Genomic DNA, 14,696 nt, shown 5'->3' with positions numbered 1-14,696 from the left:
CCGGACGTGCAGGCTCAGCGGCCATGGCTCACGAGCCCAGCCGCTCCGCGGCATGTGGGAGCTTCCTGGACCGGGACATGAACCCGCGTCCCCTGCATCGGCAGGCGGATTCTCAACCACTGCGCCACCAGGGAAGCCCTGAAAATATATTTTAACACTTGATATGTTTGTTTTTGAGAATTGTCTTTTAAAGGTACAAAAATTCAGTTTGTAACCTCAGTGATATTAAAATATTGTTGCTGAGCTAATTTAAAAATATATCCATCTATACAAGGTGCTCATAAAGTCTGAAAACATAGATAATATTATTTTATTTTTTACAGATTAAGAATGTCCTTGATGACATTATGTGTCTTGAGTGTATGTGTGTGTGTGTATGTGTGTGTGTTTGTATTTTTTTATTCACCTATGTATGTTTTCAGGCTTTATAGATACACTATGGAAGTTTCAGTTTGAAAAACGTGAAGTCAATCAAGTAATCAAGCATAAATATGAACTATCAACAAATTTTTTCAGAAACCTGAATTTGAGCTTTTAATTCCAAAGATACTTAATCAGGGAAAAAAATTTTTCTCCAGATCTGTGAGTAATAAATGTTGTCCAGGATGTTATCCTTCTAAAAGATATTTTATGGGTTATGCCATCAGAAATGGAAAATATGATCTATTTTTTACATTAAAGAACTTAGAAGCTGAGGGAGTTTTTTTGGGGGGGTGCATATTTATCATGGCTGATTTTACACCCCTCAGAGCAGTGTTGGGCATCTTTGCAAGCATCCTCTCTCAACACACTGGTCCAGATGCTTAAAACTGCCATCACCTGTCACCTGTTTTGTTGGACTGAAACCATTCAGTCACCACAATGTTAAAGCTCTTCTAGAAGTGATGAAAGAAGTGTATAAGGTAAGGGTTCATTTAAAGGAATGTATATACCATTTAACTAAATCAAGATCCCTTAGTTGTTAGTCATTTGGAGGCTTGTTTTGTTTTATTTTCCACATCAAGAACAAAAATATTTTATTTAGCCCTTAATAATTCAGAATTTTGCTTGTTTTGCTAACTGGATAAACTCTGGTGGAATATGTTACATATTATATAAAATATATTAGAGGCACAAGTACTCAGGAGAATAATTCAGCATTTTCATAATAGAACATAATCCAGAAGTAACCTAAAGCTACTAATAAACCTAATGATTATTGGAGGATAGGGAGGAGCCAGAGCATTTTAAATAAAATAATTAAATTGATATTGTTCAGTTGAAAAATAATTAGCTAAAGTAAGATGCTTTTATAAATATAAATTTCTCAATTGGCAATCAAAGCAAATTTCACCACAAAATATCAATCTCAATAGGAGAAAATATTATGTACAAAAGTTAGTGCTGGGGGCTTCCCTGGTGGCGCAGTGCTTGAGAGTCCGCCTGCCGATGCAGGAGACGCGGGTTCGTGCCCCGTTTCGGGAGGATCCCACATGCCGCGGAGCGGCTGGGCCCGTGAGCCATGGCCACTGAGCCTGCGCGTCCGGAGCCTGTGCGCCGCAAATGGGAGAGGCCACAACAGTGAGAGGCCCGCATAACGCAAGAAAAAAAAAAAAAAAAGTTAGTGCTGGGACTTCCCTGGTGGCGCAGTGGTTTAGAATCCACCTGCCAATGCAGGGGACACGGGTTTGATCCCTGATCCAGGAAGATCCCACATGCCGTGGAGCAACTAAGCCCGTGCGCCACAACTACTGAGCCTGCGCTCTAGAGCCTGCGAGCCACAACACCTGAGCCCGCATGCCACAACTACTGAAGCCTATGTGCCTAGAGCCTGTGCTCCACAACAAGAGACGCCACCTCAATGAGAAGCCCGCGCACCGCAACGAAGAGTAGCCCCTGCTCGCCGCAGCTAGAGAAAAGCCTGTGCGCAGCAATGAAGACCCAACACAGCCCAAAATAAATAAATAAATAAATACATTTATTTAAAAAAAAAAAGTTAGTGCTTTTCAGAAGTAATAATGCACTGATATTTCTAAAGTAGTGTATTTCTTCCCATCTTTACTGAGATATAACTGATATAGAACATTGTGTAAGTTTAAGGTGTACAATGTGTTGATTTGATACACTTATGTATTATAAAATGCTTAGACATTACAAAATGATTACCACCATAGCTTTAGCTAATACCTCCATCACCTCATATAGTTACCATTTTTTTACTGTGGTGAGAACACTTAAGATCTACTCTCTTAGCAACTTTCAACTATATAGTACAGTATTGTTAACTACAGTATAATCACCATGCTGTACATTAGATCCACAGAACTTATTCATCTTATAACTAGAAGTTTGTACCCTTTGACCTGCATCTCTCCATTTCCCCCACCCCTCCAACTCTGGAAACTACCGATCTACTCTGTTTCTATGAGTTTAGCTTTTTTAGATTCCATGTATAAGTGAAAACCTACTGTTTTTGTCTTTCTGTGTTTGACTTATTTCACTTAGCATAATGTCCTCACAGTCCATCCATGTTCTTGCAAATGGCAGGATTTCCTTGTTTCTCATGGCTGAATAATATTCCAGTGTGTGTGCGTACACCATATCTTCTTTATCCATTCATCTGTCCATGGACACTTAGGTTGTTTCCCTGTCTTGGCTATTCTAAATAATGCTGCAGTGAACATGGGCTGTAGATATCTCTTTGAGATTGTGATTTCATTTCCTTTGGATATATACTCAAAATTGGGATTGCTGGGTCATATGGTAGTTCTAGTTTTAATTTTTTAAGGAAGCTCCGTACTGTTTTCCATAGTGGCTGCACCAATTTACATTCCCACTAACAGTGCACAAAGGTTCCCTTTTCTCCACATCCTCACCAGCACTTATCTTTTGTCTTTTTAATGATAGCCATTCTAACAGGTATGAGGTGATACCATATTGTGGATTTGATTTGCATTTCCCTGATGATTCATGATGTTGAGCACCTTTTCATGTACTTGTTAGCCATCTGTGTGTCTTCTTTGAAAAAATATCTGTTCAGTTCCTCTGCCCATTTTTTAATTGGATTGTTTGATTTTTTTCTCTGTTATATGACTTCTGTATATATTTTGGATATCAATCCTTTATCAGATATATGGTTTGCAAATTGTTTCTCCCATTCCATAGGTTGCCTTTTCATTTTGTTGATTGTTTCTTTTGCTGTGCAGAAACTTTTCAGTTTGATGTAGTCTCATTTATTAATTATTGTTTTTGTTGCTTGTGCTTTTGGTGTCATATCCAAAAAATCATTGCCAAGACCAATGTCAGGGAGCTTTCCCCTGATGTTTTCTTCTAGGAGTTTTATGGATTTAGGTCTTCTGCTTAAGTCTTTAATCCATTTCAAGATAATTTTTGATTGGTGTAAGATTGGGGTTCAATTTCATTCTTCTGCATGTGGTTATCCAGTTATCCCAGTTGCATTTATGGAAGAGATTATTCTTTCCACAGAGAGTATTCTTGGCTCCATTGTCAAATACTAGTCAATCAAATATGTAAGAGTTTATTTCTGGGCTCTTGTTTCTGTTCCATAGGTCTATTCGTCTGTTTTTCTGCCAGTACCATACCGTTTTGATTACTATAGCTTTGTAGTATAGCTGTAAATCAGGACATGTGATACTTCCAGCTTTGTTCTTCTTTTTAGGATTGATTTGTTTATCCGGGGTCTTTTGTGGTCTCATACAGATTTTAGGATTGTTTTTTCTGTTTTGTGAAAAATGCCATTAGAACTGTGAGAGAGATTGCATTGCATTTATAGATGGCTTTAGGTAGTATGGACATTTTAACAATGCTCTCCCAATCCATGAACATTGGATATCTTTTCATTTATTTGTGTTTTCTTTGATTTCTTTCATCATAATCTTATAGCTTTCAGTGCACAGATCTTTCACCTCCATGGTTAAATTTTTTCCTAAGTATTTTATTGTTTTTGATGCTTTTGTGAATGGCCAGTTAGAGTTTTAAGAAGACAAATAAGAATCCTGAGGAGTCAAATATTTTTAAAAGTAAAAGGGAAATGTTTGACATAAAATAATTGGAGGGCTTCCCTGGTGGCGCAGTGGTTGAGAGTCCGCCTGCCGATGCAGGGGACACGGGTTCGTGCCCCGGTCCGGGAGGATCCCACATGCCACGGAGCGACTGGGCCCATGAGCCATGGCCGCTGAGCCTGCGCGTCCGGAGCCTGTGCTCTGCAACAGGAGAGGCCACAACGGTGAGAGGCCCGTGTACCGCAAAAAGCAAACAAACAAACAAACAAAAAAATAAAATAATTGGAGACTTAAAAAGTAAGAAACTTTATGAAGACTTAAAAAGATGTTTGGTAATGGACTCCTTTTGTTTAGAAAAAGTGGACATTACAATTTGTAGTTTCATCATATTTTTCATTCTTGATATTAGTTATAGATATCTCTTTTTTTTTTTTTTTGGTTCAGTCTTACCAGGAAGGTTTTTTTTGTAAGACCCAACCTTTTAATTTGTTGATCTTCTCTCCTATATATCTGCTTTTTATTTCCTTAATTTACATTTGTAGATTTCTTATTTCCTGCCTTCTATCTCTTGGATTAATTTGGATTAATTGGATATGATGAAGGCTTATTTATAACATTGATTTTCTAGCATTGCTTCTTCTGGGATGCCTTCTTGAGCCCCTTAAGTCCTTCTCCAATCAAAACTGTATCCTAGGTGCCTGATTACTTGTTTTTACCTACTAGATCATGGGTTGGCAATCTATGCCCATGGGCAGCCTCCTGTTTGTTTGTTTGTTTGTTTCTGTACGTGGGCCTCTCACTGTTGTGGCCTGTCCCGTTGCGGAGCACGGGCTCCGGATGCACAGGCTCAGCAGCTATGGCTCACAGGCCCAGCCGCTCCACAGCATGTGGGATCTTCCCATACCGGGGCACGAACCCGCGTTCCCTGCATTGGCAGGCAGACTCTCAACCACTGCGCCACCAGGGAAGCCTGCCTCCTGTTTTTATAAAGAAAATTTTATTGAGGCACATCTGTACTCACTTATTTACTTATTGTCTAAGGGTGTTTCATGCTACAAAATGGCAGGGTTGAATAGTTGCACCAGAAACTGTATGATCCCAAGCTCAAAATATTTACTATCTGAATTTAAGAGTTTGCTGACTACTCTTCTAGACAGTAAGCGATGTATAAACCAGGACAATTTTTAGCGTATGTTTTGTCTCATGCCTGATAAATAGTGTGTGCTAAATTAATATTCATTAATTCATAGAGAAAAGGATGAATTTGTCAAAAGTACCTTAGATTGTTTTGTGCTTTTATCCTCAATATCTAGAAACTGTTTCTGGTGAACCTGTGCCCCAGGAATTGGTTTACTAATCTCCACTGGCAATGTTTTATATCTTTTACAATATTTGTAAAAATTGGAGAAATTATGGATCAAAAAATGGAAGTTTTCTAGAACTCTACTTCATCATTGACCAATGCATTGGGTTTATAGAGCTCTATTCTAATTATCTATATGCTAGCCATATATAAGAATAGATGAAATCACTTACTGATAGAAAATGAAAATCACAGGTCATATTCTCTTTAAGGTAAACAAAGCTAATTGTCAACTACCAGGAATACTTTCAACATAAATGAACTATCCATTTTGTTGAACTTTTATGAAGAGAGAAGAAGAGTGATCTGTAGGGATAAAAACCTGGTAAGAGTATCATTTTTACTTTCTGAAGTTTTTCATACTTTAAAGGGGGAACACATTAGTAGCTATAGGTAGGTATCTTTTTTGATAAATTAAGATTTGAAGATTTCCTCATTGCAGTGCTGAATTTGCTAAAGTAGATGATCATGGAAAACTTAAACACCTTTCAGTCACAAAACAAATGCATTTTCCTAGAAATTTGTTTCTAGTTAATATAGATTCTTAAAACTTCTAAGAAGTGTGGAAGTAAATAATTTAAGGTGGTGAGGTAAAGGAATGAATGAAGTTTTCCTTTTCTTTTGATTATCAAAACTGTTATCTCTTTTTAATTATTAGATACCTACAGAAAACCTCAGTCCCATTATTTTCAGTGATTTTCCATTTGTCTTTTGTGTTTTTATGTTTGTTTGTTTGTTTGTTTGTGTTTTTGGCGGTGTGTGGGCCTCTCACTGTTGTGGCCTCTCCCGTTGCAGAGCACAGGCTCCGGACGCGCAGGCCCAGCGGCCATGGCTCACGGGCCCAGCCGCTCCGCGGCATGTGGGATCCTCCCGGACTGGGGCACGAACCCGTGTCCCCTGCATCAGCAGGTGGACTCTCAACCACTGCGCCACCAGGGAAGCCCTCCATTTGTCTTTAATTTGCTCTCCAAAATTAAATTATTGCAAGCTGATTCCCATGTAAAAATGCTGGTATGTATGTCTTACTTTTTTATTATGTAAAATGTTCAAACATATACAAAATATAGATAATGCTGTATTAAACCACAGCACAAATTTTCAGCCATCATTAACATTTTGCCATACTTTCTTCATTTATCATTTTTGTTATTTTTGTAATTGTTATTACTTTTGCTAAAGTATAATATTTTAAAGCAAATCCCAGGCCCAATTTCTTTTCACCTTGCCATACTTCAGTACATTATTTCTGGTTGCTTCACTTTTGTTCATGCTGAGATTAATCAGTGGGTTCAGGTGGTGAGCACATTCTTCCATTGTAATATTTCCCATCAACCTTTTTATAACTAATTCAATCACAGTTGGTGTACAATATTATATAAGTTACAGGCGTACAATATAATGATTCACAATTTTTAAAGGTTATACTTCATTTATAGTTATTATAAACTATTGGCTATATTCCCCATGTTGTACAGTATATGCTTGTAGCTTATTTTATATCTAATGATTTGTGCCCCTACTCCCCTACCCCTGTATTACCCCTCCCTGCTTCCCTCTCCCCACTGGTAACCACTAGTTTGTTCTCTCTATCTGTGAGTCTGCTTCTTTTCTGTTTTATTCACTAGTTTGTTGTATTTTTTAGATTCCATATATAAGTGATATCGTTCAGTATTTGTCTTTCTCTGTCTGACTTCCTTCACTTAGCATAATGCCCTCCAAGTCCATCCGTGTTGCTGCAAATGGCAAGATTTCATTCTTTTTTATGGCTCAGTAGTATTCCTTTGTGTATATATACCACATCTTTCTTATCCATTCATCCCTTGATGGACACAGGTTGCTTTCATATATTGGCAATTGTAAATAATGCTGCTATGAGAAGAGTTAACACCTGTCCTTCTCAAACTACTCCAAAAAATTGCAGAGTAAGGAACACTTCTGAACTTATTCTATGAAGCCAGCGTCACCTTGATACCAAAACCAGACAAAGATACCACAAAAAAAGAAAATTACAGGCCAATATCACTGATGAACATACATGCAAAAATCCTCAACAAAATACTAGCAAACCAAATCCAGCAATATATTAAAAGGATCATACACCACGATCAAGTGGGATTTATCCCAGGGATGCAAGGATTTTTCAGTATACACAAACTAGTCAATGTGATATACCACATTAACAAATTGAAGAATAAAAGCCATCCGGTCATCTCAATAGATGCAGAAAGAGCTTTTGATAAAATTCGACATCGATTTATCATAAAAACTCTCCAGAAAGTGGGCATAGGGGGAACCTACCTCAACTTAATAAAGGCCATATATGAAAAACCCACAGCTAACATCATACCCAATGGTGAAAAGCTGAATGCATTCTCTTTAAGAACAGGAACAAGGCAAGGATGCCCACTCTCACTACTTTTATTCAATATCGTTTTGGAAGTCCCAGCAGCAGCAATCAGAGAAGAAAAAGAAATAAAAGGAATCCAAATTGGAAAGGAAGAAGTAAAACTGTCCCTGTTCACACATGACATGATGCTATACATAGAAAATCCTAAAGATGCCACCAAAAAACTATTAGAGCTCATCAATGAATTCAGCAAAGTTGCAGGATACAAAATTAATATACAGTAATCTGTTGCATTTTTATACACTAACAACGAACTATCAGAAAGAGAAATTAAGGGAACAATACCATTTACATCAAAAAGAATAAAAAGCTAGGAATAAACCTACCTAAGGAAGCAAAATACCTGTACTTTGAAAACTGTAAGACGTTGATGAAGGAAATCAAAGATGTCACGAAAAGATGGAAAGATACACTGTGTTCTTGGATTGGAAGAATCAATATTGTTAAAATGACCATACTAACCAAGGCAATCTACAGATTCAATGCAACCCTTATCAAAATACCAATGGTGGGGCTTTCCTGGTGGCACAGTGGTTGAGAGTCCGCCTGCAGATGCAGGGGACACGGGTTCGTGCCCCGGTCCGGGAGGATCCCACATGCCACGGAGCGGCTGGGCCCATGAGCCATGGCCGCTGAGCCTGCGCGTCCGGAGCCTGTGCTCTGCAACGGGAGAGGCCACAACAGTGAGAGGCCCGCATACCACAAAAAAAATAATAATAAATAAATAAAAATTAAAAAATTAAAACAACCATGGTAAATATTAAAAAAAAAATACCAATGGCATTTTTCACAGAACTAAAACAAGTAATTTTAAAATTTGTATGGAAACACAAAAGACCCCTAATAGCCCAAACAATCTTGAGAAAGAAGAACAGAGCTAGAGGAATCATGCTCCCTGACTTCAGACTATTTTACAAAGCTACAGTAATCAAACCAGTATGGTACTGGCACAAAAACAGACACATAGATCAATGGAATCAAATAGAGAGCTCAGAAATAAACTCACACACTTATGGTCAGTTAATTTATGACAAAGGAGGCAAGAGTGTATAGAGAAAAGACAGTCTCTTCAATAAGTAGTGCTGGGAAAACTGGACAGCTATATGTAAAAGAATGAAATTAGAACACTCCCTAACACCATACACAAAAATAAATGCAAAGTGGATTAAAGACCTAAATGTAAGGCCAGATACTGTAAAACTCTTAGAGGAAAACATAGGGAAAACACTCTTTGACATAAATCACAGCAAGATATTTTTTGACCCACCTCCTAGAGTAATGAGAATAAAAACAAAAATAAATAAATGGGACCTAATTAAACTTAAAAGCTTTTGCACAGCAAAGGAAACCATAAACAAGACCAAAAGACAGCCCTCAGGATGGGAGAAAATATTTGCAAACAAAACAACTGACAAAGGATTAGTCTCCAAAATATACAAACAGCTCATGCAGCTCAATATCAAAAACAAAAAACAAAAAACAACCCAATCAAAAAATGGGTGGAAGACCTAAATAGACATTTCTCCAAAGAAGACATACAGATGGCTGACAAACACATGAAAAGCTGCTCAATGTCAGTAATTATTAGAGAAATGCAAATCAAAACTACAATGAGGTATCATCTCACACCAGTCAGAATGACCATCATCAAAAAAATCTACAAACAGTAAATGCTGGAGAGGCTGTGGAGAAAAGGGAATCCTCATGCATTGTTGGTGGGAGTGTAAATTGATACAGCCACTATGGAGAACAGTATGGAGATTCCTTAAAAAACTTAAAATAGAACTACCATATGACCCAGCAGTCCCACTACTGGGCATATAACCAGAGAAAACCAGAATTCAAAAAGACACATGCACCCCAGTGTTCATTGCAGCACTATTTACAGTAGCCAGGGCATGGAAGCAACCTAAGTGTCCATCAACAGAGGAATGGATGGAGAAGATGTGGTACATATGTACAATGGAGTATTACTCAGCCATAAAAAGGAATGAAATTGGGTCATTTGTAGAGACATGGATGGACCTAGAGACTGTCATACAGAGTGAAGTAAGTCAGAAAGAGAAAAAGAAATACCGTATATTAATGCATATATGTGGAATCTGAAAAAAGTGGTATAGACGATCTTATTTGCAGAGCAGAAATAGAGACACAGAGGTAGAGAACAAACATATGGATACCAAGGGAGAAAGGTGGGGATGGGATGAATTGGGAGATTGCCATATGACCCAGAAATTCCACTCCTGTGTATATAGTTGAATTTGAAAAGATACATGCATTCCATCAACCTTTAATGAATAATTTCATCCATTGCATTGTTAAAGTTTGAAAAATGGTGATATTTCTGATCTTATCATTCCTTCCAAAAGTATTAACTGGAATTCTGTAAAGAACTTTTCCTTGTCAGTCAGGGCCATTTGGTTACCCTGAAAAATATCAGTCATATATAAAGGTAGAATGATGCTTAATCTTTTTCCTTTAATAATTAAATGTTGCCAAATTACTGTACATAGTGGTTGTACCAACTTATGTTGCTACCAGCAACTTATGAAAAGCCTCTTTCACACACTGTGACCGAAGCAGTGTTACTAAGCTTTGTGATCTTTTCCAGATGTGATGGCTTAATCATGACATTTCGGTTTAATTTTTTTTTTTATTATTTCTTTTATTGTGGTAAAGTATGCGTAACACAAATCATTTTAACGACTTTGAAACAGCATTAATTACATTCCCAATTTTGTGTGACCACCACCGCTATCTATTCCCAAAACTTTTTCATCACCCTAAACAGAAACTGTGTACCCAACAGTCACTCCCCATTTCCCTCACAGCTTCCCCCTCCGGCACCCCTGGTAACCTCCAATCTACTTTCTGTCTCCGTGAAGTTGCCTATTCTAGATTTTTCATGTAAGTGGACTCATACAATATTTGACCTTTTGCGTCTGGCTTGTTTCCCTTAGCATACTGTTTTCAAGGTTCACCCATTGTCATAGCATGTATTAAAACTGTTTTCCTTTACATGGGTGAATTATATTCCAGCCATAAATAATATTCTGGTAGGTACAGTCTGTTTATCCATTCATCTGTTGATGGACCCTTGGGCTTTTTCCACCTTTTGGCTATTGCGAATAATGCTGCAATGAAGAATGATGCACAAGAATCTGTTTGAGTCTCTGTTTTCAGTTATTTCAATTATTATTTCAATTATTCAATGCCTAAGGAGAAGAACCGCTGGGTCATGTGGTAATTCTGTATTTACCTTTTTGAGAAACTGCCAAACTATTTTTCACAGCATCTGCACCATTTTACATTCATACCCACAACATACAACTGTTTCAATCTACCCACATCCTTGCTTGTTATTTTCTGCTTTTTGATTATCACCATCGTAGCAGGTTGGAAGCAGTATCTTGTTATGATTCTGACTTGCATTTCCCAAATAACTAAAGATGTTTAGCATATTTTCATGCACTAATTGGCCATTTGTATATCTTTTTTGGAAAAATGTCTATTCAAGTCCTTTGTCCATTTTTTAATTGGGTTGTCTTTTGGTTGTGAAGTTGTAGGTGTTTTTATATTCTGGATAATAAACACTTATCGTATGTATGATTTGCAAATATTTTCTGCCATTCTGTAGGTTGTCTTTTCACTTTCTTAATTTGCAAAAACAGTTGCTTTGTTGTAGATCAAGCAAAGACTCCAAGTAGAACTGATGAGCTGGGAAGGCTGGCACAGGAGTTTGGGAGCATAGGTGCTGCTGACCTGTACAGATTCTGGGTGGAAACAGGGCCCCGCATGGAAGACAAGGAAGCTGATGTAGGAAATGGGAACTAAATAAGTAAACTGGTTATTTTTTCAAAATTCAAGAGACGGACTCAGTAATGGATTGGATGACAGAGACGTGACTAGTTGTCCAGCTTGATCAGTCCAATAGCAGGTGATGCCATCTGTAAAATGAGAGAAGTTAGAAAAGATGACCTCCAAGGGTCCTTCTTAGCCCACTCAGCTCTGGTTCCCTCAGTTTAATTTTAATTATGTTTCTTATTATTACATAATGCCTGAATCCTATACTCTTTTTATTTATTTATTTATTTTGGCTGCGTCAGGTCTCAGTTGCAGCGTGCGGGCTCTTCGTTGCAGTGCGTGGGCTTCTGTCTAGTTGTGGCCTGCGAGCTTCTCTCAAGTTGTGGCGTGCAGGCTGCCGAGCAGGTGGGCTCTGTAGCTGTGGCACGGGCTCCAGAGTGCGTGGGCTCTGTAGTTGCGGCACGTGGGCTCTCTAGTTGTGGTGCATGGCCTCAGTAGTTGCAGCACACAGGCTTAGATTCCCCGTGGCACGTGGGAATCCCAGTTCCCCGAAGAGGGCTCGAACCCGCGTCCCCTGCATTGGAAGGTGGATTCTTAACCGCTGGACCACCGGGGAAGTCCCTGAATCCTCATACTCTTTAGTTAACATTCATTGTTCTTCTACTATGAGGAATACTGAAATTATCTAGTAACTGTGCTTTCCCACTCCCTTCATTCTCTTCCTCAATCCAGTTTTAGTTACTACTCTGCTCTTAGTGTTAGTCTTTCGATTTTCGTATTTGCTTAAGAGTCTTGGAGCTTGATTTGTAAGCCACAAGTGGTATCTTTTCTTCCCGGATAGTGCCTGTGAGTCAGTCAGTGAGGTTATTCTGCTTTCCACTTACTCTCCCTTCTGCTGCTTCTCTCGTAGCTGTATTGTTCGACACAACATTTACATGCTGTTTTGTGTCTCTTATCGCCATCAGCCTGAGCTTTTAGTTATGTATCTATAATCCTCATCCCAGCCCCTACCCCCAGACATTATGCTGAAGATTTCCCAAACATTTTCTTGATTGCTGAGGCTTGTTTTCTAGGCCATTCCTCAGGAAAGGTTTGTATCTGTTTATCTATGATATTTGTACTTTAAAGACTCACATGGTGAGACATGGAGAGGTCTGGGGCATCACATGCACAAAATGAGCCATTTCAGTTATCAAACATTTCCTTTATATACCCTGTTAATTATATAGCTTACATGACATTTTCCAGTGAGCCATGCCCCATAAATCTATAAATTCCATGTTTCTTTATAATAAGCAACCTAGATGGACAAGGTACATCCTGCTAAAAGCATTCTGTAGATAAGGACTCTTCCTTTAGTTGAGGTTATTAGTGTCTGTCATCAGCATGTTTACAAGGAGATTTGACTGAATCATCTCCTCTTTTGTTTCCCAGCTACCCCTTTAAAAAATTTTCCTAACATCCCTGGTAATGAGAGAAAATAGATTGTCTTTCCTTGAGAAGCCTAACTGCCCCGTAAGTGTCCTTTAAACAAGTCCTTCCCTACATGGTACTTTATTCTACAGCAGCGCTCTATCTCACCTATCTACTGTGTTAATGAGGGTTGAGTGGACAGTGGACCCAGGCAGGTTGCATATTATGAAGCATTAGGGAAGATTTGAGGACAAGAAAACTGTAGTTGTAGTTGTCAAGGGTGAAGTTAGAAAGCATACGCCAGAATCCTGTCTTCCAAGGGAGAGATGATGGATGTACTCAAAATTGTAAGCTCCGAACTGTATTACCGATTCAAACGCATAAATGTAGAGAGGGGAAACCAGTACGTGGAGAATGGGAGTAGAGGAACTGGAAAATAAGTTAAGCTGCAGGTTTCCAGTCCAGTTCTTGGCTAGGTGACAGAAGGGGGGCCTACAGCAGGCCACATACACCTCTTCCTGCTATAGTCAGTGGAGGGCTTTGCTGGACACTCCCTGTCACTCAGAGCCGCAGGACACGTTGCTCGGCAATCAGAATCGCGACGCATCCCAGAGCTGCAGACTCCTGGACCAAAGGAAGAGAAGACCCACCACCAGGAGGGACCAGAAATGGCACTTTTCCATTTCCCTGCAAACCTGGAATTTCTTTACAACAAACATCTTAAGGAACAACCAGAAGAATCTAGGAGCATCAAATATCAAATTCCCAGTACTTAGTGGTGGCAGAGATCTGGGACAGGGCTTTCCCAAGCCTAGAGCCACAGGCACGCTTGTCTCAGACGCTTGTAGAGGGCTTATATGGGCAACCACACTCAGCCTGGAAACCTGGGATAGCACAGCTGTTACCCACCTGTCTTGCTGTCACTCTTGCAGGACAGGCCCCAAGAGGGTTGCATTGGTTTATAAATCCTAAATACTCCTTTACTGTCCTTGGGGTAACGCAGAAGCCCTAGAAGGAGTGTTGAGGTCAAAGCAAGGAGAGCAAGTCCAACACCTGATGTCTAATCCAAGGGAGTTCAGCGGAATCGAGATTACGGGCCTAAATTGGTAAGGAAGTGTTGAGAATTCAGAAAAGCTACGTGGAAGTGCTGTGTTGGGTGGCCAAGAAGAATGCTAGCTACAAATGGGGCCGCCAGTGGCATCTTTTTAGGGGGTTCTCGTGCAAGTCAGTAGGTGGAGCACAGGTATTTGAAGGAGACCAGTGGATTTTCTCTGGGAAAAACCTTTCCTCTAGTCTTCTTGCTGCATCTGACACGTCTGACCTCCTCCACTGCCCTTGTATTTTTGAGGGTTATGGTGGCAAGACTGCGAAGTGGATGACACCGGATGAATGCTCCAGCATGTTTAACACCACTGTTGCCTGTAAGGATTACATTTCCTATAATAAGTGATCTGAGACGACTTGGCTGTCCATCCATGGTGAGTAATCCCCTATCCACAGTTCCTAGATGCCACAGATCCTGCCTTCTCTTTATCTCCCATAATATAGATACGATGTTCTTTTCCTTAAATAATTACAATATGAGTGTATATAGCAATGGTAGGCATACATGTGTGCTATATAAAATATGTTTATTTGAAATATTAAACAATTCCTAGTATTCCTATGAGGATTCCTAAAATATTTCTTTTTCTAGGAATCAGAAGGG

At 39.1% G+C, this 14,696-nt stretch overlaps 1 protein-coding gene across 1 annotated transcript in view; it reads left to right on the top strand.

Annotated features, from left to right (window-relative positions):
• LOC103081832 (probable E3 ubiquitin-protein ligase HERC6) overlaps window positions 1-14,696 on the top strand; it is a 45,572-nt gene that overhangs the window by 24,223 nt on the left and 6,653 nt on the right. Inside the window, 7 exon segments of the mRNA XM_007472400.1 lie at window positions 750-855; window positions 857-902; window positions 5,577-5,598; window positions 5,601-5,689; window positions 6,023-6,070; window positions 6,301-6,375; window positions 14,695-14,696. The exon segment at window positions 14,695-14,696 is cut by the window's right edge and continues 153 nt beyond it. Coding sequence (XP_007472462.1) covers window positions 750-855; window positions 857-902; window positions 5,577-5,598; window positions 5,601-5,689; window positions 6,023-6,070; window positions 6,301-6,375; window positions 14,695-14,696 — 388 coding nt within the window.

The sequence above is a fragment of the Lipotes vexillifer genome, unplaced genomic scaffold (assembly GCF_000442215.2).
Source record: "Lipotes vexillifer unplaced genomic scaffold, Lipotes_vexillifer_v1.1 scaffold34, whole genome shotgun sequence".
Classification (NCBI taxonomy): Eukaryota; Metazoa; Chordata; class Mammalia; order Artiodactyla; family Lipotidae; genus Lipotes; species Lipotes vexillifer.
Note: the sequence above shows the minus strand (reverse complement) of the source record. Positions and strands in the feature narration are given on the sequence as shown.